At 40.8% G+C, this 13,618-nt stretch overlaps 1 protein-coding gene across 1 annotated transcript; it reads left to right on the forward strand.

Moving 5' to 3' along the window:
* Positions 1-2,814: 2,814 nt before the first annotated feature.
* LOC123582814 (ATP synthase membrane subunit K, mitochondrial-like) lies at positions 2,815-3,169 on the forward strand. Its single transcript, XM_045449296.1, has one exon. The coding sequence runs from the start codon at positions 2,878-2,880 to the stop codon at positions 3,061-3,063; it is 186 nt and encodes a 61-aa protein (XP_045305252.1). The 5' UTR covers positions 2,815-2,877; the 3' UTR covers positions 3,064-3,169.
* The last annotated feature ends 10,449 nt before the right edge of the window (positions 3,170-13,618 follow it).

The following is a 13,618-nucleotide window of genomic DNA, read 5'->3' on the forward strand; positions in this document are numbered from 1 at the left end:
CCCTCTCTCTCTCCCTCTGCCCCTCCACCGTGTATGCTCTCTCTCAAATAAATAAACATTAAAAAAGAAACAAACAAACAAAAAAAAACATTGCCATAGAAGCTAAGGGTACCCAATGTTCTTTGATGTGATGAGAAGATGCCTGGTCCTCATGAACCCAAAACTCCATCTGCCAATGATGTGCTCAGCCGTGGGTGTTCACCATTTCACATTAACACAGCCTCGAAACCACCTCCTTTACTGCACGCTGCCATTCTTTTTTTTTTTATTTTAAATTTTTTTTTTTTAACGTTTTATTTTTGAGACAGAGAGAGACAGAGCATGAACAGGGGAGGGGCAGAGAGAGAGGGAGACACAGAATCTGAAACAGGCTCCAGGCTCTGAGCTGTCAGCACAGAGCCTGACGCGGGGCTCGAACTCACGGACTGCGAGATCACGACCTGAGCCGAAGTCGGACGCTTAACCGACCGAGCCACCCAGGCGCCCCTGCACGCTGCCATTCTTGATGGCCGTTCACCTTCATCCTGGCAGCACTTTTTTCACTTTTTTTAGTTGAATCAGATGTTCCAGAATGGAGAGACACTCATGAAGCAGTATACACTCGTGCCTTGAAGCAAAACTAAACCACAAAGAGAGGAAGAGGGAAAGCGGAAAGAGAGAGGAGGCAGAGCAGTGGTGAAGGGTGGCTGACGGGAGTGAAAAGAGATGAGAACAGGCATCCCATGCTAGGGAGGCAGAGAGATGGGTGGGTAGAGGGAAGAAGGAAAAGAAGAAGGATGGCCAGTAGAAGAGACGTAAAGAAGAAAGAGTATGAGACGTATGAGGAAGCAAAAGGAGAAGAAGTAAAAGAGTCCATCGTTTTTCCCAGAGGAGAAAGCAAAAATCCAACCACCCTATTTCCCTAATCTTTTTCCCACCTGGATCCCTCTGCAACAGTTCCAATTTGAATCCAAATAATGTCTGAGATTTGGGATTCACTAGTAAACTAGCTCTGATTCCCTAATCCCAGCACCGGATGTTTGGGGGTGTTGGGATTTGGAGTTAATTAATTCAGCCACCTGTAACATTCATTCAGATGTTGCTACCTTTTCATCTTCGTGCAAAGTTATTTGCAGATGCTGACTAACTGCTTTCCCCACCCCTTCCTTCCACAGCCCTGAAGAGCTGTGTCCCAGCCTTCCCAGGCAACCTCTAGCCCCAAGCTCCTTTCGTTCCAAGTGCAGACCTTGAACTTCACGTAGAGATCCCAGAGAGAATTTATAGTTTTCTATGCTCCTTAAACTATGTGTGTGACCTCTTTATTGTGTGGGCTTCATATCCATCTCGCTATGGAAAATGCAGAGGAAAACCTATAGTAGGTAAAAAGGGTGCAATTTTAGTTTCCCAAGCATAAGTGCTCATTGCTTTATGAGATAAAGCAGATTCAAAAGAATTCCACAAAGAGAATTTGGGGCCAGCCTGACAACACTCCCTCAGCTTGCCTTCATACAGGTGTAGAAGCCTCCTATTCAAAACGGTGACCTCACTGGGTGTTCCCTCAGACTTTTGCTGTCATACCCAAGTAAAGCGTTTATAGATACCCTGCAAACAGTGATTGTAGCCATTAGAGTTTAAAAGTACCAAACTCCTTACCACTGAGTATTAACTGAAAGCTTTAAGAGGAGCAACAGAGACAGAAGTTTGTCTGAAGGACATCAGTTAAAGTCATTCCCCCAGAATATTTGCTTAGCACATGCTGCCACCTGCTTTGCCCAGGCTAAGATATGGGAGTCTTTGCGACCAAGCAAAACATCAAGTGCTCTACTGTTTTGATACCATTTTGTAGCCCCCTTCTCCCTAGACCCCTCATGGTGCATGTCCTCTACCTACTTTACAGAGAATTGAAAATAAACAAACTTGTGGAATAATTGGAATTAAAACCCTTGCCCCTGACTTCAAAAAGAACTTCCCATTGTTTTTCCACTATATCACATTCCTCCTACTTTTAGAAATAAAATAATTTCTCCCGAGAACACAGTTCCCCACTACTTTGTAAGGTAGATGTTTGTCTGACCAACAAGCAAATTTAAGAAACTCGCTATCTCTCCTTCCATCTTTGAAAAACAAGGCTGTATGTAAACAATCTAATCAAACATAGAATTTGTAATATCCGTTGGAAATTGAAGGACATTAAAAATGGTGGCTTCTAATAAGCATGCTGGGATTGTTATCTGCATGGCAAAGGATCTCTTGGGAGAAGGGAAAAGATTGGTCAAGCACAATTATCTTGTATAACAGTTAAAATTTTTAACCACTCCAATATGTTGATGGTGAGATTTAATCTTAGTGTAAAGATACCTTTGTGAACCGTTGGGATTTATCATGCACACAAAGCAATTTAGACATGCATGGTTCTTGCCTTTAAGGATCTTTCTAAAATGGAATCCCTCTCCATGGATACTCATTTGTATTGGTGGAATTTCTTGCTAAGAAAACAAAATGTCTTTCAAAATCCCAGGTTGTTACCAACTTGTCATATTGGAAAGATAATACAATTTCAGCTGAATATTCCCTCTCCAGTCAAACGTTAATGAGATAATGAGCTCAGTTTAATTTCCTGGTAAGGACACCATTTTCAAATCACTAAGTCCCCAGACAATTCTGGCATTTCTCACCACCTTCATTCTTGGCGCCTTCATTTTTGCTGCCCTTCATTTACAAAGAAACCATACACGATGCAGTTTCCAATTTTTAGCACGACCTTTCCCCAGTTTGAATTTCATCTTAGCCTATATTTTATTTGCCTATCTGGTCCCACTGCCCATCGCCTTCATTAAAAGAGAGAGACAGACACATAGGCTGAAGGACACAACCAGCGGAATTGGTGTCTTTTGCAAGATGGAAATCATGGCAGGTCCAGAAACTGATACCCAATTCCAATTCACTGGTATGAAAAAATACTTCAGCTCTTACACTCTCACAGGTAGAATGAATTGTGTACTGGCCACATATGGAGGCATCGCTTTGATGGTCTTGTACTTCAAGTTAAGGTCTAAAAAAACACCAGCTGTGAAAACAACATAAACAGATTTTAAAGTGTACCTCATCTGTTAAGTTCCCATGCCTGGAGAAGCTAATGTCAACTCACCACGTGGTACTCAATTTGTACAACAAATTATGAAACTGGAAAGAAAAAAAATAGAGACAGACAGACAGACAGAGACTGGAATGGAGAAGACATTGCACTAGCGACTAAGAACACATACTAATAGACTAAGAGCCTATTCTTAGAGTGTGTAGCCAAGTGTAGATAACTGGCTGACCCACCTAAGTATTCTGTGCTGGGAAAAGGGGTGTAGCCTTGTGGGAATGCTATGGAGTATTTAATCCTGCTTGGAGGAATCAGAAAAGGCTTCTTAGAGGAGATACTTTTCAACTGAGCCTTCAAGGATGAATAAGAATACCCAAGGTGAAGAAAAGAAGATACGGATACTCCCTAAATGCTTGAAATACACCAGGGACTTCGGAGGTATGACAGGAAAGTGAAAGTGGATGAGTATATTGTGACCCAATGGGGGACTTGAATCCTATGTGAAGACGTTGTACTTCATCCTGTGATCTAAAGAAGTTTACCATGGGGGCGCCTGGGTGGTTCAGTCACTTAAGCGTCCAACTCTTGGATTTCAGCTCATGTCATGATCTCACAGTTCATGAGCTCAAGCCCCGCATCAGGCTCTGTGCTGACAGTATGGAGCCTGCTTGGAATTCTCTCTCTCTCCCTCTCTCTCTCTCTCTCTCTCTCTCTTTTTTTTTCTTCTTCTTCTTCTTCTTCTTCTTCTTCTTCTTCTTCTTCTTCTTCCTCTCCCACTCTGCCCCCCTCTCTCAGCCTCTCCCCCACTTATGCTCTGTCTCCCTCAAAATAAATAAACTTAAAAAAAAATTTTTTTCTAACTTACCATAGATTTTTTCAGCAAGGAAACAACAGCTTCAAAACTGGAAATCATGGTTAAAGTAGAAGTCAGAGAAACTTGTCAAGGGAAATTTCAAAGACAAAATAGGAGGGGAGGAGACCCTAAACCAGGATATTGGGAGTGGACAGGAGAGAAAAGGGGAGGTAGGACACCCTCCTGCTTCCTAGTATCACAAGCAGATCTCCTATGAGCATTTCTGTTCTCATATCCTCCACACTTTAAACGTTTATCCGTTTCCCATCCCTCATGCACACTTCTGCTGAGAGCTAAAAACAAGGTTCTCTGCATTCATTTGAATCTCTTTTTATGTTTTGAAAATGAAGACTGGCAGATAATAATATCTCATCAGCTCAATTCCCAAAACACCAGCTGGTGGCCTCTTCGGGGTGACCTGGAACAAGCCACAGAGAGCGTGGTTGACTGTGCTCGCTGCTGATTAAGGCTAACTCCAGGTTCCACAGGCTGCGACAGCCAGCTGGGACACTGTTACCTTCCAGCAGATACTCCACGTCGATCTTCATTTGCACTGAAGGCACAGGCTCACTCCTTTCATCAGAATAATGAGCAAAGACGCCCACAATAACGAAATTGGATTCTTTGTGTGATGGCGTCTCTCCCCAGTCTTTCCATCTGTACCAGTTCTCCATTCTCTCTATCATGTCAGAAGGGGCTCAGTGACATGAATGCCTTCCTTCCTGATGATGTCTCCCAATCCAGGTTTGGAGTTAATTTTCTGAATTTGCTACTGTAACGTCTTCAGGATATTTCAGGGCAGGGGTCTCCAAGCAATATAATGGAATTTATTGACAGAGCTCAGTGTCTCCAAGTCACCTGTCTTCTCAGTCGTTCCTGGGGGGTTTCTCTAGAGAGGTAAGCACAGCTTGATGAAGAAACCACTCCTGCTCTGCCCTTTTACACCCCAAGATGTTAACTAATTTTTTTGTCACAGCTTTCCGGAGCTATAATTCACATACCATAAAATTCATCTTTTGAAAGTATACAATTCAGTGGTCATTAGTACATTCAGAGTCATGCAACCATCATCACCATTTAATTTTAGAACACTCTCATCACCCTACAAAGAAAGTCCATACTCACAGCAGTTACTCTCCATTTCTCCCTCCTGCAAGCCCCTGGGAACCATTAATCTGCTTTCTTTGCGCTTACATATTCTGGACATTTCATATAAATGGAATCACACAACATGTGGCCATAATGTTTTCAAAGTTCATCTATGTTATAGCATATGTTGGTATTTCATTCCCTTTTATTGATAAATAATATTCCATTTTATGGATACACCACATATTATGTACCCATTCATTTGACGCGCATTTGGATTGTTTCCACTTTTTGGCTACTATGAATAGTGTACTATGAACATCTGTGTAAAAGTTTTTGCGTGGACATATGCCTTTGGCATATGCCTACAAATAGAATTGCCGGTTCATGTGGTAACTCTACGTTTAACATTTTGAAAAACTGTCAAACTATTTTCCAAAGTGGCTGCACCGTTGTGCATTCTCACCAGCAATATATGAGGGCTCCAATGTCTGCACACCTTCACCAACACTTGCTCCTATCCGCCACCTGTATTCTAGCCATGCCACTGGGTGTGAAGTGGTATCTCATTATAGGTTTGACCATATTCCTCTAATGACTAAAGACGCTGAGCATCCTTTTAAGTGCTTGTTGGCCATTAGTATACCTTCTTTGGAGAAATATCCATGCAAATCCTTTGCCCACTGTATTTCATTGAAGTATAGTTGACACACAATGTTACATTAGTTTCAGGTGTACAACATAGTGATTGGACAACTCTACACGTTATGCTCTGCTCTCCACAAGTATAGCTACCATCTGTCACCATACAACGCTATTGCAATACCAAGGACTATATTCCCTATGCTGTGCCTTTTATTCCCATGACTGGAAGATTATATCTCCCACTCCCCTTCCCTATTTTGCCTATCCCCACCCCTCCCCTGCAGCAACCATCAGTTTCTTCTCTGTATTTGTGGGTCTGTTTCTGCTTTTAGTAGTTTGGGGTTTTTTGTTCATTTGTTTTGGTTTTTAGATTCCACATATGAGTGAAATCATAATGATATTTGCCTTTCTCTGTCTGACTTATTCCACTTAGTCTGACACCCTCTAGGTCCAAGGATATTGTCACAAACGGCAAGGTCTCATTCTAAAAATAGCTGAGAAATATCCCATTGTGCATTTATACCACATCTTCTTTACCCATTCATCTCTTGATGACTGTTTCCCTATCTCGGCGATTATAAATAATGCTGCAATAATCACAGGCTTATGTACCTTTTTAGATTAGTATTTCCATTTGGGGGGAGAGTAGTAAATACTGGATGGTGTAAGTACTGGATCATATGGCATTTCTAGGTTTAATTTTTTGATGAATCTCCATACTGTTCTCCTTCTTTACCCATTTTTAATTGGGTTCTTCGGTTTTTATTGTTGAGTAGTAAGAACTCTGTATATATTCTAGATACAAATTCCTTATCAGGTATATAATTTGCAGATATTTTCTCCCATTCTATAAGATGATTTTCCTTTTCCTTTTTTTCTTCTCATTTTTTTAAATTTTTTAAGCACAAAACTTTTTAATTTTGATGAAGACCAATGTATCTATTTTCATTGTTGTTGCTAGTGCTTTTAGTCCTATGTCTGAGAAAACGGAGCCTAATCCAAGGTTACAAAGGTTTCCCATTATATTTTCTTCTAAGAGTTTTACAATTTTAGATTCCTTTGGAGTTACTTTTTATATACGGTGTGAGGTGGAGGCCAGGACCTTAACAATGACTATACAATTTATTTTCCTTTCTCCCTTCCCTGTGGCCTGAATACACACACACACACACACACACACACACACACAAACACCCCTCCTTCTCTGAAGGCCACATCCCTCAGTTGAAATCTCAGTTCCAATTCTGCAAAACTAGAACATTCTGGACCTCAGTTTCTTCAGGTATAAAAGGAGAGTAAACATACCTGCCACGTAGAACTGCCAGAAGATAAAGTGCAAAGGACCTTTCTACAGCTTCCATTAAACACTTCACTGCAGTTCCTCCTAAGAGAAACTTTGAGAGACTATTGTTCTAAACCAGCAGTCACCAAGCTTTAGTTTTATATCACACTCATCTGGCAAGCTTGTTAATACCCAGATTGCTGATCTCCACCTACTACTTTCTTATGCAGAAGTTCTGGGGTGGAGCTTGAAAATCGGCATTTTTTAAACTTTTTTTTAATGTTTATTTATTTTTGAGGCAGAGAAAGACAGAGCATGAACAGGGGAGGGTCAGAGAGAGGGAGACACAGAATCTGAAGTAGGCTCCAGGCTCTGAGCTGTCAGCCCAAAGCACGACACGGGGCTCGAACTCATGGACCATGAGATCCTGACCTGAACTGAAGTCGGATGTTTAACTGACTGAGCCACCCAGCCACCCCCCAAAATTGGCATTTTTAACAGGGTCCCAAGTGATGCTGATGCTACAGGTCCAGGGACCAGAGGGAGCTTTGAAAATCATTAGGAATATAAAATGAATGTGTAGTGAAGAGACCACTCCAGAGCAGAAGGAAAGCAAGTGCCCCAGACTAGAAGGACTCTCCTTTGATGAACTACAAGCACCAGTGGAAAAATTACAACTCACCATGTGAATTTGAATCCTGTGTCTTATGGCACCAGGATAAAAACTCTATTTGGCATCCTAATTGGAATCCTGTGTCTTATGGCACCAGGAGATAAACTCTATTTTCCCCAGATAATATATGCAACTTAACGAATCTTTATCTTGTCTTTGTAAGTAGCAGCATAGTTCTGGTGAAATTATTCTCTAAATATGTAAGACACAATTGGAATACTTGACCCAGACAAAGCCCACCTCATCCCTGCCTCTTCCTCTGGGATACCCTGACCCAGGCGAGAGTCTGCACATCATTGGTCCCAGTGCTAATTAAGCCACACCTTAAGGTGACTATCCAACCGAGGGTCTCCCCTCTCCCTTACCTGGTCTAACCTGTACTTGCCCGAATCTCCTCTTTGAAATCTTATCTCACCTCCAAGCCCCTGTCATTGCTCCCATTTCTGACACTCCAATCTTGGTGTTTATTCTTGATCTCTTGGTGTCTGAAACGTTTCCATTTCTTGTGGATTTGAACTTGTTTCATCCCTCCAGCTCCAAGCGTCCCATGCCTCCTCAGTGTGGAAACCTTTAGACTGTAATAGTAAAATGTTCATGATACGTTAAAAAGCAGATTGCTTGATCATATGCCTGATACAATGCTGTATTATAAAAATAAGTGTATCTATACATAGAGATAGGTCTAAAATGTATACAGCAGAAATTCAGGGTATTGTCACTTAGGATGATTTTATATTTAGGAGTGTTTTTGCATTTTTTTTAGTTGTTTAAGAAAGATAATTAACTACCTTAATGAGCACCTAAACATTAAAGCAACTGACAATCCAGATGAAAATGGCAAAGGACTTCAGTAATCCACTGAAAAGATAACACAAGTGACCTTAAACATATGGAAGTATACTCACTTCATTCATCCTAAGAAAGTGGCATAAAAAAAAATTCCAAAATTTGAGAACATACTCTAATATCAAAAGTTTGGGGAAACATATTTTGATACCATGGTAAAGGCAGTATATATTTGCTCAGTCACTCTGGAGGGCAACTGGCAGGAACCATCAAAATGACACACGCATTTTTTTTTTTCAACGTTTATTTATTTTGGGGACAGAGAGAGACAGAGCATGAACGGGGAAGGGTCAGAAAGAGGGAGACACAGAATCGGAAACAGGCTCCAGGCTCTGAGCCATCAGCCCAGAGCCCGACGCGGGGCTCGAACTCACGGACCGCGAGATCGTGACCTGGCTGAAGTCGGACGCTTAACCGATTGCGCCACCCAGGCGCCCCGACACACGCATTTACCCTTTGACTCAGCAACCTTGTTTCTGGGAATTGCTCCTAGATGTATCTGCATATGTACTGAAGGGTTTGTGCACAATTTTTTTTCCAGAATTGTCTATAGTAACAAGCTGGAATAACCCAGGGGTCCTTCAAGGGGGGCTGTTTAAGTAATTTGTGGCACATTCATATAACACTATGTAGTAGATCATAGAATAAAGAAGCTCTCTCTACATTTTTACGGGAAGACTTTTTTTGTGACAAAAACCAGGTCTAGAAGACTGTATATGGTATGCTACCTTTTGTATAAAATGTGAGGTGTTGGGGAGATAAAAATATATGTTTATATTTGCAGCAGATGGAAACTAGGTAATGGGGGCATGAACAGAATACAGATTATTCAACATACACTTCTTATGTTGTTTTGATTTATGTTCCATCTGCATGTGTCACTCAATTGCTTGTATACATTATATATATGGAGAGAGAGAGAGAGAGAGAGAGACAGAGAGAGAGGAAGGAATTGGCTCACTGGAGGCTATGGAGACTAAATATGGAGGCTAAATGCCTTGATCTGCCATCAGTAAGCTTGAGACCCACAAAAGCCAATGGCATAAATTCCAGTCTAAATCCTAAGGCACCTGGGTGGCCTAGTCGGTTGAGCCTCCAACTTCAGCTCAGGTCATGATCTTGCAGTTCATGAGTTCAAGCCCCTCATCGGGCTCTGTGCTGACAGCTCAGAGCCTGGAGCCTGCTTCGGATTCTGTGTCTCCCTCTCTCTCTGCCCCTTTCTCTCTCTCTCTCTCTCTCTCTCTCTCTCTCTCTCTGTCTCTGTCTGTCTGTCTCTCTCTCTCAGAGCCTGGCACCTGCTTTGGATTCTGTGTCTCCCTCTCTCTCTGCCCCTCCCCCACTCATGCTCTGTCCCCCTCTCTCTCTCTCAAAAACAAATAAACATTAAAAAAAATTTTTTTAAACAATAACGTTGAGTTTAAAAAATCATGTTATCAAAAAATACATCAGGTTACAAATTGTATTACAGTATAGTCATATCTCTATTTTTTTATTTAAAAAAAATTTTTTTAATCTTTATTAAAACTTCTGCACTGCAAAGGAAACCATCAACAAAACTAAAGGCAACCGACAGAATGGGAAAAGATATTTGCAAATGACGTATCGGACAAAAGGCTAGTATCCAAAATACATAAAGAACTCACCAAACTCCACACCCAAAAAACAAATAATCCAGTGAAGAAATGGGCAGAAGACATAAACAGACACTTCTCCAAAGAAGACATCCAGATGGCCAGGAGGCACATGAAAAGATGCTCAACGTCATTCCTCATGAGGGAAATACAAATCAAAAACACACTGAGATATCACCTCATGCCAGCCAGAGTGGCTAAAATGAACAAATCAGGAGACTATAGATGCTGGAGAGGATGTGGAGAAACGGGAAATCTCTTGCACTGTTGGTGGGAATGCAAACTGGTACAGCCGCTTTGGAAAACAGCATGGAGATTCCTCAAAAAATCAAAAATAGATCTACCCTATGACCCAGCAATAGCACTGCTAGGAATTTACCCAACGGATACAGGAGTGCTGATACATAGAGGCACTTGTACCCCAATTTTTTTAGCAGCACTTTCAACAATAGCCAAATTATGGAAAGAGCCTAAATGTCCATCAACTGACGAATGGATAAAGAAATTGTGGTTTACATACACAATGGAGTACTACGTGGCAATGAGAAAGAATGAAATATGGCCCTTTGTAGCAACGTGGATGGAACTGGAGAGTGTTATGCTAAGTGAAGTAAGTCAGGCAGAGAAAGACAAATACCACATGTTTTCACTCTTATGTGGATCCTGAGAAACTTAACAGAAGACCACGGAGGAGGGGAAGGGGAAAAAAAAAAAAGTTACAGAGAGGGAAGGAGCCAAACCATAAGAGACTCTTAAAAACTGAAAATAAACTGAGGGTTGGTGGGGGGTGGGAGGAAGAGGAACGTGGGTGATGGGCATTGAGGAGGGCACCTGTTGGGATGAGTACTGGGTGTTGGATGGAAACCAATTTGACAATAAATTTCATATTAAAATTTTTTTAATGTTTATTTTTAAGACAGAGAGACAGAGCATGAGCAGAGGAGGGTAGAGAGAGAGAACGAGACACAGAATCCGAAGCAGGCTCTGAGCTGTCAACACAGAGCCTGACATGGGGCTCGAACTCACGAGCTGTGAGATCATGACCTGAGCTGAAGTCGGACACCCAACCGACTGAGCCACCCAGGCACCCCAATCATATCTCTATTTTTAAAGATAAACAGGTATTTTTCTGTGAATAGAGAGATTGTAAGAATACAAAATAACAAATTACTAAAAATTAACTACTCTTATCTCTGGGTAGTGGGATTGTGGGAAAGGCTTATTGTATCCTTCTTGTTTATCTATATTTTCTAAATTACATATAAAGAACATGTCTTAAAGAAAATAAAAGATTTTTTAAAATAGAAGAATGTTTCAACTCCTCAATTATTTCAGGGTTTTAAAATCTGTGTCTGTATTTGTTGTCAACCTTCAGATTTTACCAAATGCATCCACCCACAAATATTTTTAAGGAATTAGCTGTCATGAAATAAGATGTTCTCAGAAGGTTAGTCAAGTAGATATTCCCCAAAATACATGGAATAAACCAAGAAAGAAGATGTCTTCTGGTCCAGGCAACACTAACTCTAACCCAGGAGAGGAATGAAGGGAAGCAGGAAGCAGGAGACAGGGAGGGAGCAAGACAAGGTTGGCTCCAGGAGAGCAAAATCTGACGTGTGGCCCATGGGGATCAGGGGTTGGGGGGTGGGTGTCATTGAGAAATGTGTTACAATCTTTAGGATTTGAAAGTTCATAAAAATAGGACCTGAACTCAATAACTGTGGAAATGATGGTTACAGAACAGAATGTGGATGCTATAAACATTGACACAGTAAAAATAGGAGTAAGGGTGTGGGGAGGGAAGGGGAGAGGGGGGAGAGCTATTCAGGTGCTAATTTTCTCCATCTTCATAGCAAGGAGTCACTCAATACTGTCAAAAATGGAAGCACAGAGTTATAAAACACACACAAGGATTTCCATTTCTTAATTTTTCCTAGTCTTTTCTCATAACCTTAGAAAGATCTTTTAAAAACTAAACACTCTGGAGGTAGGGAAACATTTATGTGAGTTCAGCACTTCCTATAAATTCACTTGTTTCTTTTTTTTCTGTTGACTTAATATAAAACCAAAGTTAATACACTGTGCCAAAAGCAACTTATTGATCTGATTTTATTTGATGATCTTACTCCTCTCTATCTGCACATACAGTGGATAGGAACAGAAAGATGAATTTAATGTTACTATTAAAAATATCTGGGTGGTGGAATTGGGCTATAAGAACTCTCTTTTCTATACCTGTGTAATTTTGCAGAAAATCTTCATCAAAGGTAGAAAATGTAGATATACTCAATCGATTTTTTCATTGTGGGTCGACTTAACATAGAGTGCTTACCTAGGTAGAAGGGAAGGGTTGAGTAATGTCACCTCCACATTAAAAAAAATTTTTTTTCATTGCAGTGAGTTTGAGATATTGAGCCTTCTTCCTAGCATGGTGCCTTTGGTCAATAGGTACAGAGTAACCAGGCTCCCAAAAGATATGGAGGGCACCAGTAGAGGTCCCTTGTCCTGTATGGTTTCAAGATTGAAAACAGCCCCTTGACATTGACAGCCTTGTGGAATTTGATGGCTGATTATATTATGAATTGGAAATTGGTTTAAAAGATGGGCAATCAGGAGTGAGAAAAAAATAAGTACTCACAGAGAGGCAAGGAATAAAGCTTATTAAAGAAATCAAACATTTGAAAATATCTTAAATGTCAGTGTAAATGAGTCCATCACATTAATCAGTATCATGGCAAGAAAATCTATTGTGTTACTGGAACCCAGTATGACAATTATCCTTTTATTTTTCTACTTACAAGAAGTTCAGCTCTTAAGCTAACAACAAAGATGATGATCTTCTTTCTAAAGTCTCCTAAAGAGAAAAACTTTCCATAAATCTCTTGACAAACTATGGCAAAATTTCTAAATTCTGAAGATCAGGGATTTTTATTAGATCAAAATTTTCTCCTCTATGCCAGCAATTTCCTTTAATCATTTTTGCAAAAGTGCTCTTTTCCACATACCCAAACACCCAAACACTCAACACAGTAAGTAGCATCGACCAGTGAATGGCTATTTAGCAAGCTCACTTTCTAACTCATCAACTCAATGGAAACTTGTAGGAGGCTGCAAGTGCAAATTTGGTATGTGCCCATTAGCCCCAAATCTACCGGATGCATATCAGGTGTTGGAATCCCAAAACAGGAACCCAAACAGGGCATTCCCCAAAGTGTTTGCTTGAAAACCACACATCCAAGTCACTGACTTAAGCATTGCTACTTAAGTTTCTTAAGCGTTCAATATTCCCATGTAAAATCATCCTCTATCCCTAACCTCCTAGAACAGCGTATGGAAGAATATTGAGTATGAGTTGAAAAATTCTGTGAATGGCTTATGTGTTTGATAAATACAAGGCTCTAAACAATTAATCAGTAAACACCATGGAATCACCACAATGGAAATAGCCCTACGTTCGGGAGGCATGTCGCCCTGGATCCTAATTTCCCCTCTGCCCGTAAGTGTTCTGTGAGCCTAACGGCTTCACTTT

Source organism: Leopardus geoffroyi, chromosome B1, assembly GCF_018350155.1.
Source record: "Leopardus geoffroyi isolate Oge1 chromosome B1, O.geoffroyi_Oge1_pat1.0, whole genome shotgun sequence".
NCBI lineage: Eukaryota > Metazoa > Chordata > Mammalia > Carnivora > Felidae > Leopardus > Leopardus geoffroyi.